Source organism: Myotis davidii, unplaced genomic scaffold, assembly GCF_000327345.1.
Source record: "Myotis davidii unplaced genomic scaffold, ASM32734v1 scaffold1527, whole genome shotgun sequence".
NCBI lineage: Eukaryota > Metazoa > Chordata > Mammalia > Chiroptera > Vespertilionidae > Myotis > Myotis davidii.
In genome coordinates this window covers 297,540-308,431 of record NW_006298269.1, presented here as the reverse complement: position 1 = coordinate 308,431, position 10,892 = coordinate 297,540, and the positions used below count along the sequence as shown (strand labels likewise).

At 45.0% G+C, this 10,892-nt stretch overlaps 1 protein-coding gene across 1 annotated transcript in view; it reads right to left on the bottom strand.

Annotated features, from left to right (window-relative positions):
• LOC102763638 (tubulin gamma-2 chain) overlaps positions 1 to 3,800 on the bottom strand; it is a 10,196-nt gene extending 6,396 nt beyond the window's left edge. The window contains exon 1 of the mRNA XM_006773910.2: positions 3,791 to 3,800. Coding sequence (XP_006773973.1) covers positions 3,791 to 3,800 — 10 coding nt within the window. The remainder of the gene's footprint in view (positions 1 to 3,790) is intronic.
• Between the last annotated feature and the right edge of the window lie 7,092 nt (positions 3,801 to 10,892).

The following is a 10,892-nucleotide window of genomic DNA, read 5'->3' as shown; positions in this document are numbered from 1 at the left end:
CCCCTCTCCGGGCTGCCCAGGGAAGAGGACGGGCCGGAGACGGGAGTAACGTGGCCAGGCCGCCCTCCCGGCGAGTCTGGGCGGCTGTTTGCTCCCTGGAGAAGAACACGCCGTCAGCAGCGCAGGGACACTTGAGAACCACGACAGTCTAATGTCAGGGTTTTCTTAGGCCTCACAGCAGTGCCTCGCTCCTCCCTCTCGTTTCCCAGAAGCGGGACAGCATCCTTCAAATCCCAGTTCATAGGCAAACAGGTTAGAACGTGTGAATTTATCTGAGTTGGAGAAGCTGCAGGGTAGGTTTCCCTTACGAAGCCAACGCTGACGGGGGCGCGGGGGGGGGCTCCTATGCTGCAGACGTGGGTTGGAGACAGATGCTGATGGACGTTAGGAGAGCTGGACCGAAATGCTCCTGGTCATCCGCAGACCGTTCCCCATTTCCGCTGAGAATGACCGGTGCCCATCTGTTAAAGGAGATGACCAGCCCCACGCCACACTCAGAGACAACGCTCAGTGCACAGTAGCCATAGTTATGATTATCCCCGGGTGCAGTCGGAGCTGAAGAATAGCCTGGCTGCTCCTACCGATGAAGACCCTTATGCAGAGTTAAAAGCAAAATGAGCGGTTGATTTAAATAAATGTTAAAAAATTAAAACCCTCATTATTTGTCACAATCCTACAGATCCCGTTTCAGATCCAACTTTATGGAGGTGTAGCAAAAGGCCCAGGTTCCTCATCTTACTCATGGGTTTCAGATCCAGGGTCTCAAGGTCATTACCGGTGACTTGATTATTGAGTAGTCTGCCTCTAATATAAATGCAGTTGATTAAATGGCCTAAGTCTTTATTTCAAAGGTTGAAAAAAAAAACAAAAACAAAAAAACCCAAACCATTATATTGGCTGCACCTTCATTTCTAGCCTTCCCTGGACACCTGGCCTGCCGTGTGTCAGGAGCTCAGGTATGTTGAGAGGTAAGGGGGCAGAAGTGTGAGGCAGGGACATGAGGATGTGTCTCAGGAAGTGGGAGGAAGAGAGTTAGTTAACGCAGCTCTCCATCTTGAAACTGGGGTCCTATACAATAGGGAGTTTCAAAAGGAAGCCGGGAACATTTCAGACCATGAAGCTGAAGCCCTTTATGTGAAGGAAGCTGCGCTGAATTCACACTTTGGTTATGAAATAGAACAGCACAGGCTATTTTAAGAATATTGATAATATCTAGTGTTGATGAGGATTTTGAGAAGTGGGTGCCTTTATATACTATGTTTATGCATTGTTGGTCGTCATATAAAGGGATACACTCTGGAGGGCACATTGGCAGTTCTCTGACTGTGTACAATGCACATAACCTTTGACTCAGCAAGTCCACTTGTCAGGAGCCATTGGTAAGAAATGTAAAGTAGAACTCTCATTGGCCTGGAAAGGTGGACAACATATGGTAGGTGACAAAAATAAGTTACAGAACAATGTGCTTGGTCTCATCCCTTATGACAAATCAAAAATGAAAGTATTTTTGAGTATATGTGGGAGGAAAAAAAAATAAAAGAAAGGTGTGTGCTGAAGGAACTGAGGGTATGGAAGCAGCAGCATGTGACAGGCCAGGTGTGGAGGAAGCCATGTTGAGTTTAGGGTGAACAGGCAGTGAACCGGAGAAGTCAGCAACGACCAGACCTGGATGTGCCTTGCAGAATGGGAAGCTGTTGGAGGATCCTGACCAGAGCTAGGACAGAATCAGATTTACATTGTATTATTATTTCTTAATATGTTTTTATTGATTTCAGAGAGAGGGATAGAAGCATCAATGATGAGACAGGATCATTGATCGACTGCCTCCTGCACACCCCCCACTGGGGACTGAGCCCGCAACCAGGGCATGTGCCCTGACCAGAATCGAACTGTGACCTCCTGGTTCATGTGTTGACACTCAACCACTGAGCAACACTGGCTGGGCAAGATTTGCATTTTGGAATGATCCCTCTGGCATCATTGAAACAGGCATGGCTTGCGTGGAGCAAGAGGCCAAGTTGCCAGCCAGGCCTGAAGTAAAGAGGGCCCTGGGCAAGGATGGAGAGGAGTGGACAGGTTCTAGAGACACTGAGTGGAGAGAATCTATAGGAGTTCAAGATGACTGAACATGTAATGAGGGTAAGGGAGAGGGAAGGGCCAGAGCTGACAGATTTCAATCTTGGGATGTTGGGTGAAGGTAGGGCCATTTACTGAGACACAGGGAATTCAGAAGGAACATGTATGCACCAGAGTTTGAGAAGCCTGATGGAGGTAGGAGACCAGTAGGCCACAGATACACAGGCACGGAGCTAAGGAGTGAGGTCCAAGTGGAGAGCCAGCTGTAGCCAGGAGGCAGTTAAAGCCATCGGGAGAATGAATGGTATGGGATGGTCCTATATTGTACAGGGCTGGAATAAAACCTAACAGAACACAACACTTAAGGGGTAGAAAGAAAAATCCAAGAGCAGCCCTGGCCAGTATGCTCAGTGGTTGGAGCATTGGCCTGTGCACCGACGGATTGCAGGTTTGATTCCTGCTCCTGGTTGGGGCGCATGCAGGAGGCAACCAGTTGATGTGTCTCTCTCTCACATGGATGTTTTTTTTTCTCTCTCCCTCTTCCTCCCTTTTACTCTCTCTAAAGAGAAATGAAGAAAAAAAAAAGAGAGAGAAAAAAAAGCAGGAGCAAAAAAGAAAAAAAACAACAACCCTCAACAGTTGAATGGTATGGGATGGTCCTATATTGTACAGGACTGGAATAAAACCTAACAGAATACAACACTTAAGGGGTAGAAAGAAAAATGCAAGAGCAGCCCTGGCCAGTATGCTCAGTAGTTGGAGCATTGGCCTGTGCACCGAAGGATTGCAGGTTTGATTCCTGCCCCTGGTTGGGGCACATGCAGGAGGCAACCAGTTGATGTGTCTCTCTCTCTCACATGGATGTTTTGGGGTTTTTTTCTCTCTCTCCCCCTCTTCCTTCTACTCTCTCTAAAGAGAAATAAAATTAAAAAAAAAATTAAAAGCGAAAGCAAAAAACCCGAGCACCTTGGGGATGAACCATCACGCTGGGCTTGGTAAGAGCAGAAAGATAGAAGGTACGTGTGTCCCTGATGACACTGCTGAGCCATCAGATTAATCAGCCCTGGAGATGCCCCAAATCCGGACCTCTTAAAATGTGGGATGTACATTTCCTTGTGGCGTAAGCCAGTGGTTTTCAACCGGTGTGCCAGAAGAAGTTTGAAAACATGCAATAGCTGACTATTTAGTCAGGAGCACTGACCCCTTTTCCCTTAGATTGTCAAATAAAACAATGACAAAGTTTTGTGCAGTGGCACTATTGTTAGCCAATAAAGTTTATCCAGGGCGCGATTATTGCTAATTGAAAGAAAAAGATATGACAGTCGCCAGCACAATAGTTGTCTGGTGTGAATGAATCAAAATGATACCAGTCATTTTGTCAGATTGGCAAAATATATATATTTTTGGTGTACCACAGAATTTTACTAATTACTTTGTGTGCTATGAGATGAAAATGGTTGAAAATCACTGGTTAAAGCTATTGAATTTGGACTCTTAATTTTTTACTTGTAGCTGCAGACACAGACAAGGGGAAGGATAGTGCGAAAGCGTAGGAAGGAGAAATTTCCAAAGAGGTGGCATCAAAGACTGGAGGGAGTTGGAGTAAGATGGAGATGGGAAAGGAACCTTTGAATATGGGTGAACATGGTGACTTTGGTGAGGATAATAACCCTGGGCCATGAGAGAATAAAACAGATTCCAAAAGGTTACTTACCCTTATACATAGTTGGCACTAATGGAGACTTGAGGAATCATAAAATAGAGACATGAATGGGAAATAAGGAGGTGAACAGGGACTATATAGACTTTAAAATGGGGGTTTTAATCTGGGGCCCACAGGTCCCCCCAAAGATCTGTGGATGAAGTGCAGGGGATCCATTAATTTAAATGGGAAACATTTTGATTGTTCACTCACCGCCAACTAAAATGTAGCCTTTCCTTCCAGTAGAACTGCAGGCATCACACCTCAGTAGTATTAGCAGCACCTGTGACTTTGCCACCTATAAAAATCACAGCTATTTTAATATGACATTACAATTTGATGCATATGTTGCAAAATTTTGTTTATAGTCATCACTACTCATCGATCAGCCGCCTCCTGCACATCCCCCACTGGGGATGCGCCCGCAACCTCGCCGCATGTTTAATATGACATTACAATTTGATGCATATGTTGCAAAATTTTGTCGCTCTATCCACTGAGCCAAACCGGTTTCAGCTCCACTTCAAGATTTTTTGTTTAATGCATTAATAATGGGCACACAAAAATAAAAGAAAGAAGCACATGTAGTACTATGTCACAACGTTTAAGAATATATTGTGACAACTGCATTTCAACATAATTGGTTACCATGGTAATTCTATGAATATTGTTGCATGCACTAAAAAACATGATCTGCCAGACTGCCAGAGGCTTTCTCAGTGTGAACAAGGTTAAGGACTCCAACTGTAAAGGCAAAGAGAGAAGGGGAGATTTGTACCCCAGATATGGGAGTGCAATGTATTAGGAACATTGCTTTTTAGAACATAGGAGAGACTTCCATATTGTGAAATACTGAAGGGACAGAGAGAGGACTTTGAGAGCCAAGGTCCCTGAGGATGTTGGAGCTATTTGGATGCAGGGCTCAGGTGGAGGGATTAATACAGGAAGGAAACTTTTCCCACAGTAAAAGGGAGGAAAGGATGAGTGTAGATAAAAATAAGTGTTTTCAGTGGGGTGGGAGTGGGGGCAGGAAGTTGAGGGGGATTCTGCCTGACGGCTTCTATTTTCACAGTGAAGTAGGAGTGAAGTTATCTGCTGAGAGTGAGAATGAAAGGGGAGGTGACAAAGGTAGGGAACAGAAAAGAGGACTAACAAGGACGAGTAGAAGGACTACCAGGTCAGTGGGTGGAGAGGGGTGGGGCAGTTAGAGGCCATTGGTTGTCATGGCAACAGTCTGTGTGGGTGTGAGTGTAGGAGTCGGGGCAGAAAGTCAACTAGAGCCGGGGCTGGAATTTTACCAGGAGGATCAGGTGAAGAACAGGAGTAAAGGAAGGATGGATCAAATTGTCCAGGCTGCGTGGAAGGAATGTGCAGCTAGGAAGGGCTGATAGCTTAGGAGAGTGACGTCAACATTGGGAAGAAGAACGGGAATGAGAAAGCGGAGATGCAGGCGCTGGTGGTCCAAGAGTGAACCAGCCCAGTCTGAGGGTGAGGAGTGGTTGCTGAGGTCTGTCCACACAGTGTGGTGACGAGCAGAGAAGTAGTAAAGGGCATCGGAGGTGAGGCGGCCAAGGAACAGACAGTCCCGTCAGGACCATCCTTATGGATGTCCAAGTTCTCTAGGACGAAGGTGAGGCTTGGAGTGCAGAGGAAAGTCTGAAGAGTGTGGAAGAGTGATTCGAAAGTAGGTAGTAGTAGAGTGTGGTGGGGTTGCATAACTTGGGCCTCAAAGGAGGAGGAGGGTAAATAGTAAGGTAAATAGCAATTGTTTAAAAGTATCAGTAGTAGCCGTAACCGGTTTGGCTCAGTGGATAGAGCGTCCGCCTGCGGACTGAAAGGTCCCGGGTTCGATTCCGGTCAAGGGCATGTACCTGGGTTGCGGGCACATCCCCAGTAGGAGATGTGCAGGAGGCAGCTGATTGATGTTTCTCTCTCATCGATGTTTCTAACTATCTCTCTCCCTTCTTCTCTGTAAAAAATGAATAAAATATATTTTAAAAATAAAAATATAAAAGTATCAATAGTAATTGTTTAAAAGTATCAATGAAGAGAGAAAAGAATGCCTACCCACCCATGCTCCCGCTGTGTAACCAGAGCTTCACACAAAATAGCTCGCCTTTTTAAGAGGCCTGAGAGTATCATACAGTTTGGACTATACGTGATCTAGTACAGTGGTTTCCAACCCCAGAAAACAGTTTCCTCCCATGCCCCACCCCAACCAGGGGACATCTACAAACCAGCAGAGGCCTGTTTGGTTTAACACAGTGGTGAGGGTGGACAGTGCTGGATTTGGTACAGAGAGCAGAGATGGTAAATGGCCTGCAGTGTAGAGGACAGTCCCATATGGTGAGGAATTGTCCTGCCCCAAATGCCAGTAGTACATCTCCTGCACTTTATGGATGAATGAGAAGACGAGGGTTCCGAGAGCTGAGATGTATACTTATGTTTTGGAGCTTCTATAGTCTTGATATTATATTAAGATATTGAGATCTGATGTCTATGTGTGAGGTCACTGTGGTAGAGACTGTTGGTCTCAAATCCAAGCCTCTTGCCCTAGTCACTTCCAAAGATGAGCCTACAGCTGCCTCCGTTCTGGCCAGTGGTATGTAAGCAGAAGTCATGGAGTGAATCTCCTGGGAAAACCTTTTCAAAGGGGCAAGTGTGAAGCCAGATGCTCTGCTCCGCTCTCTTCCTTTCTCTGCTCTCTTCCTGTTGCTTGGAACTTGGTGCAGCAGCCGTCTTGTGCTTATGAATACAAAAGCCATACATTTGAGCCCTAGCCGGTTTGGCTCAGGGCATAGAGCGTGGGTGCCCGCTTATTAAAGGGTCCCAGGTTCAATTCCCGTCAAGGGCATGTACCTCGGTTGCAGGCTCCAGGCCCTGGTCCGGGGCATGTGGGAGGCAACCAATTGATGTGTTTCTCTCACATCACTGTCTCTCCCTCTTCCTTCCACTTTCTAAAAATCAATGGAAAAATATCCTCGGGTGAGCATTCACACACACACCCACACACACACACACACAAGCCACACATTCAAGATGGTGGAACACAAAGAGAAAAAGGCTCTGCGTCCTTGATGGCCATGTGTCCTTGACGACTTCCTAATAAGTGTCTCAACCCTGGACCGCCCACCTCCAGATTAACCAAGTGAGACAAATAAACTATTCGTCTGAGCTACTGTTAATGAGATGTCCTGTTCATTGCAGCTGAATGCTCTTCTACCTGATGGAGTCATAGGGCCAGTTAGTAACAGCTGAGGCCGAACCCTGATTTTTCTCTCTCGTAATCTACATTTTTGGCCCTAAAATGTATGACCTTAGCCCTCATTCCAGGCTGCCTCCGAAACACATTTTGCTAGGACTGTGTGCCATAAAATGTATTTAACTTTTAAACATCTTCATATTCTTTCAATGTACTTTCCAGGAAAGTAGCTTTTTAGAAAGATACACATGTCTCTAATATGTCCATCATTTGCTACACTCCTTTGTGTAGAACTGAGCTTCTGCCCTGTGGCCGCTCTGCATTGCAGTGTTGGTTTCTCGGCCGTCCAGTGACAGGATGCTGGAGCTGGATGGACATGGAGATCATTGAGGAATTAGGCCTTGCCAGTGTTTCCCCCTCGGTATTCACATAGATGTGCAGCACCCCCAGGGAAGGGAAGGGAAGAGGCAGTTTGCTGCGGGCAGGGCTGCTCGGAGGCCCCAGGCACAGGCCAGCACCCCTTTTAAGCACCCTCATCTATGTCAACTTTTCATTCTACGAATGAGAGAATGGAGGCTCGTTTCTTTTAAAAAAATATGTATTTGCATTATGTACACATAAAGGTATTATTGTGCATGGTCTGTATTTTCCCTTCTTTTATTATGAAAGTTGTGCTTTTCCCCTTCTTGTGGTAAATATGATTTCTGTTCGACTCATGATATATTTGTGTTGGTGCTTTTGTCACAGTTCCTTTTTAGGATCCTATTGTCCCAGCCATTTGTTTGGTGCTTCTGTGTCTTCACAGGTTTGTCTTTTTTTTTCTGATGAGATTTAAAAATATTTCCAATATGATAAGATATTGTATTTCCTGCTACTGCTTTGGTATATTGTTATATTTCATAAGTTGATCTCATTAAGCATCTGGGATTGAGTTATTATTAATTTATTTCTAGAGCTTTCATATCCTCCTATATAATAAAAGGGTAATATGCAAATTGACCGAACGAGAAGGAATGACCGGTTGCTATGATGTGCACTGACCACCAGGGGGCAGACGCTCAACACAGGAGCTGCCCCCTGGTGGTCAGTGTGCTCCCACAGGGGGAACGCTGTCAGCCAGAAGCTGGGCTCATGGCTGGCGAGCAGCTGGCAAGCACAGCAGTGGTGGCGGGAGCCTCTGCTGCCTCAGTGGCAGTGCTAAGGATGTCTGACTGCTGGCTTACGCCTGTCAGACATTCTCCAAGGACTCCTAGACTACTAAAGGGTGCAGGCTGGACTGAGGGACATCCCCCCATACAGTGCACAAATGTCGTGCACCGGTCCTCTAAAAAAAAAAAATAAAAAAAAATATATATATATATGAGAGAGATTATTTTCTTTTTTTATAATATGTTTTTATTGATTTCAGAGAGAAAGGGAGAAGGAGAGAGGGATAGAAAGATCAATGATGAGAGAGAATCATTGATTGGCTGCCTCCTGCATGCCCCCTACTGGGGATTGAACCCGCATGTGCCCCTGACCGGAATCAAATCCGGGACCCTTCAGTACACAGGCCAATGCTCTAGCCACTGAGCAAACCCAGCCAGGGTCCAGTAGTGCTTTTTATTAATGGTTTTCGTTTGTCTTGGAGCTCTTGTTTCCAGTCCTGGCCTGCCTGCCCCTCTGGCTCCTCACCTCCTTGTTTATGACTGTGGTTATTGGCCCTAGGCCTCTGCCGGTCTCGGACAGTCCCTTTGTGCAGGCTTGTGGGACAGGCGGGTCTGACTGTTCTGAGATTCCCCCTGTGAAGACTGTCAGAGTCCCTTCCTTTGCCTACTTCAACCCCATCTGTAAATGAGTGATAGAAGCAAGTCAGCAAATGTGTTTTCTGGATGGACCAGGACCAAACAGGTTGAAACAATGTTCCCTCTGTTGAGTCACCCTGTGATCACATAAGCAAGGAACCCTGGAACTCCTGCCTCCACGGCAGTTGGACTATCCCCGTATTCCTGCTTGGCTGCGGAGCGACACATGGCTTAAGGTGTTTTTGTTAATCACGTGTTGAAGCAAAGTCATTTTCAAACTATTGTCACGTGTTGGAATCAGAGTAATTTTAATCTTATCTTCCCTAATCTGAGTTGACATCAGTGTGACAGGGTTCCTCCTCCTTGGCATATCTTAGAAGCACTGGAGGGTACAAAAACACACAAGATTTTATCCTCTGGAGCCTTTGCTTTGTCAACGTAGTTTTTTTTTTAAAGAAAGAGAGAAAACTGTCTTTATGTACAGGAAACATAAGACATGATTGTACATAGAAAGATCAAAGGACTATTAAAAACACCTGCTAGAACTAATAAGTGAGATTAGAAAGGTTACAGAATAGAAGGTCCATATACACAAGTCAATTGTATTTTTAAAATTAAAGTTGTTTAAATACTTATTTTTTTAAATTGTGGTAAAATGTACATAACATAAAAGGTAGCATTTTAAATGCTTTGAGTGTACAATTCTGTAGCATTAAGTGCATTCATATTGTTGTGCAATCATCACAATGTCTTCTTAACACATAACATCTTTACTGCTAAACATATCTATACACATCATATATATGATGAAGAATTGAAAATGGCATGGGGAAGGTTGCATATTACCTGCACTTCTACTTTGAGATAGAAAAAAAAGTCTAAGCACTGAGTTATTCTATATATTTAACTGACTTACCAGCCAGTCTGAATGTGGCAGCATCAGATTCCTCACACTTCCTTGGGAAGACAGTGGTACATTGCAGAGGTAGGAAAAGTAATTCCTAGAAGAAACGGGCTTAGGAAACGAGTTATGGAGGTAAAGGAAGGTAAACTTATGGAGCTTGAGAGTGAGGAAGCCAGTGGTAAAGTGCCTGGGGGGCAGGGAGGGAAAGACATTAAATATTGTAATGGTTGATGACAGTTTATTCTCTCTTATATAATAAAAGGCTAATATGCAACTCAACCGAAGGATGGAACAACTGGTCACTATGATGTGCACTGACCACCAGGGGGCAGATGCTCAACACAGGAGCTGTCGCCTGGTGGTCAGTGCTCTCCCACAGGGGGAGCACCACTCAGCCAGAAGCCAGGCTCATGGCTGGTGAGTGCAGCAGTGGTGGTGGGAGCCTCTCCCACTTCTGTGGCAGTGCTAAGGATGTCTGACTGATGGCTTAGGCCGGCTCCCCAGGGTGAGGGCCTAAGCCAGCAGTTGGACATCCTCCGAAGGCTCTCGGACTGCGAGAGGGTGCAGGCCGGGCTGAGGGACCCCTCACCCCCCAGTGCAAGAATTTCGTGCACCAGTCCTCTAGTATAAAATAATAACCTCTACCAAGTTTTAAACATTACAACATCTAAACATATTTGTTGTAGTAAATATACTAGTAGTTGAGCAGAAATATAGTTAAGCAGAAAAAGAAAAGAACCTAGAAGGATACTGACCTTTAGGAGTTCATAACTGCCCCTTTCAGTATTTGAGGATTTAAAAAGTATTAGTTAGTGTGCGAGTTATTTGTAAGCCACAGTTAGCAACTTTAGTTCAATAGCGTCTCATGGTTAATACTGAGTTCCCGGCAATAACACATCAATAGGTTTTATTTCTGCTTGTGCTTGAAAGAAAACCTTATGATGGATTTATTTTATGTATGTCTGGGTTTCTTTTTTCCTCCTCCTAAATAATGTTTGCTTCGTCAGTTGGTTAAGTATACCTATGTATGCAGGGCACAGTACTAGTCCATATATGGAATGTGCTTTCTGACCTTTGAATTGGAAGAGACTTGATTTCACCAAGTGTCATTTACATTCCTAGGTGATCATTAGGCTTGGATAACACAGAAGTCTGATAATGAGAATCTGGCTTCTATTCAATTTGAAAGACAGGTATCCGTGCCAGATGGTGAACTGCCAATGG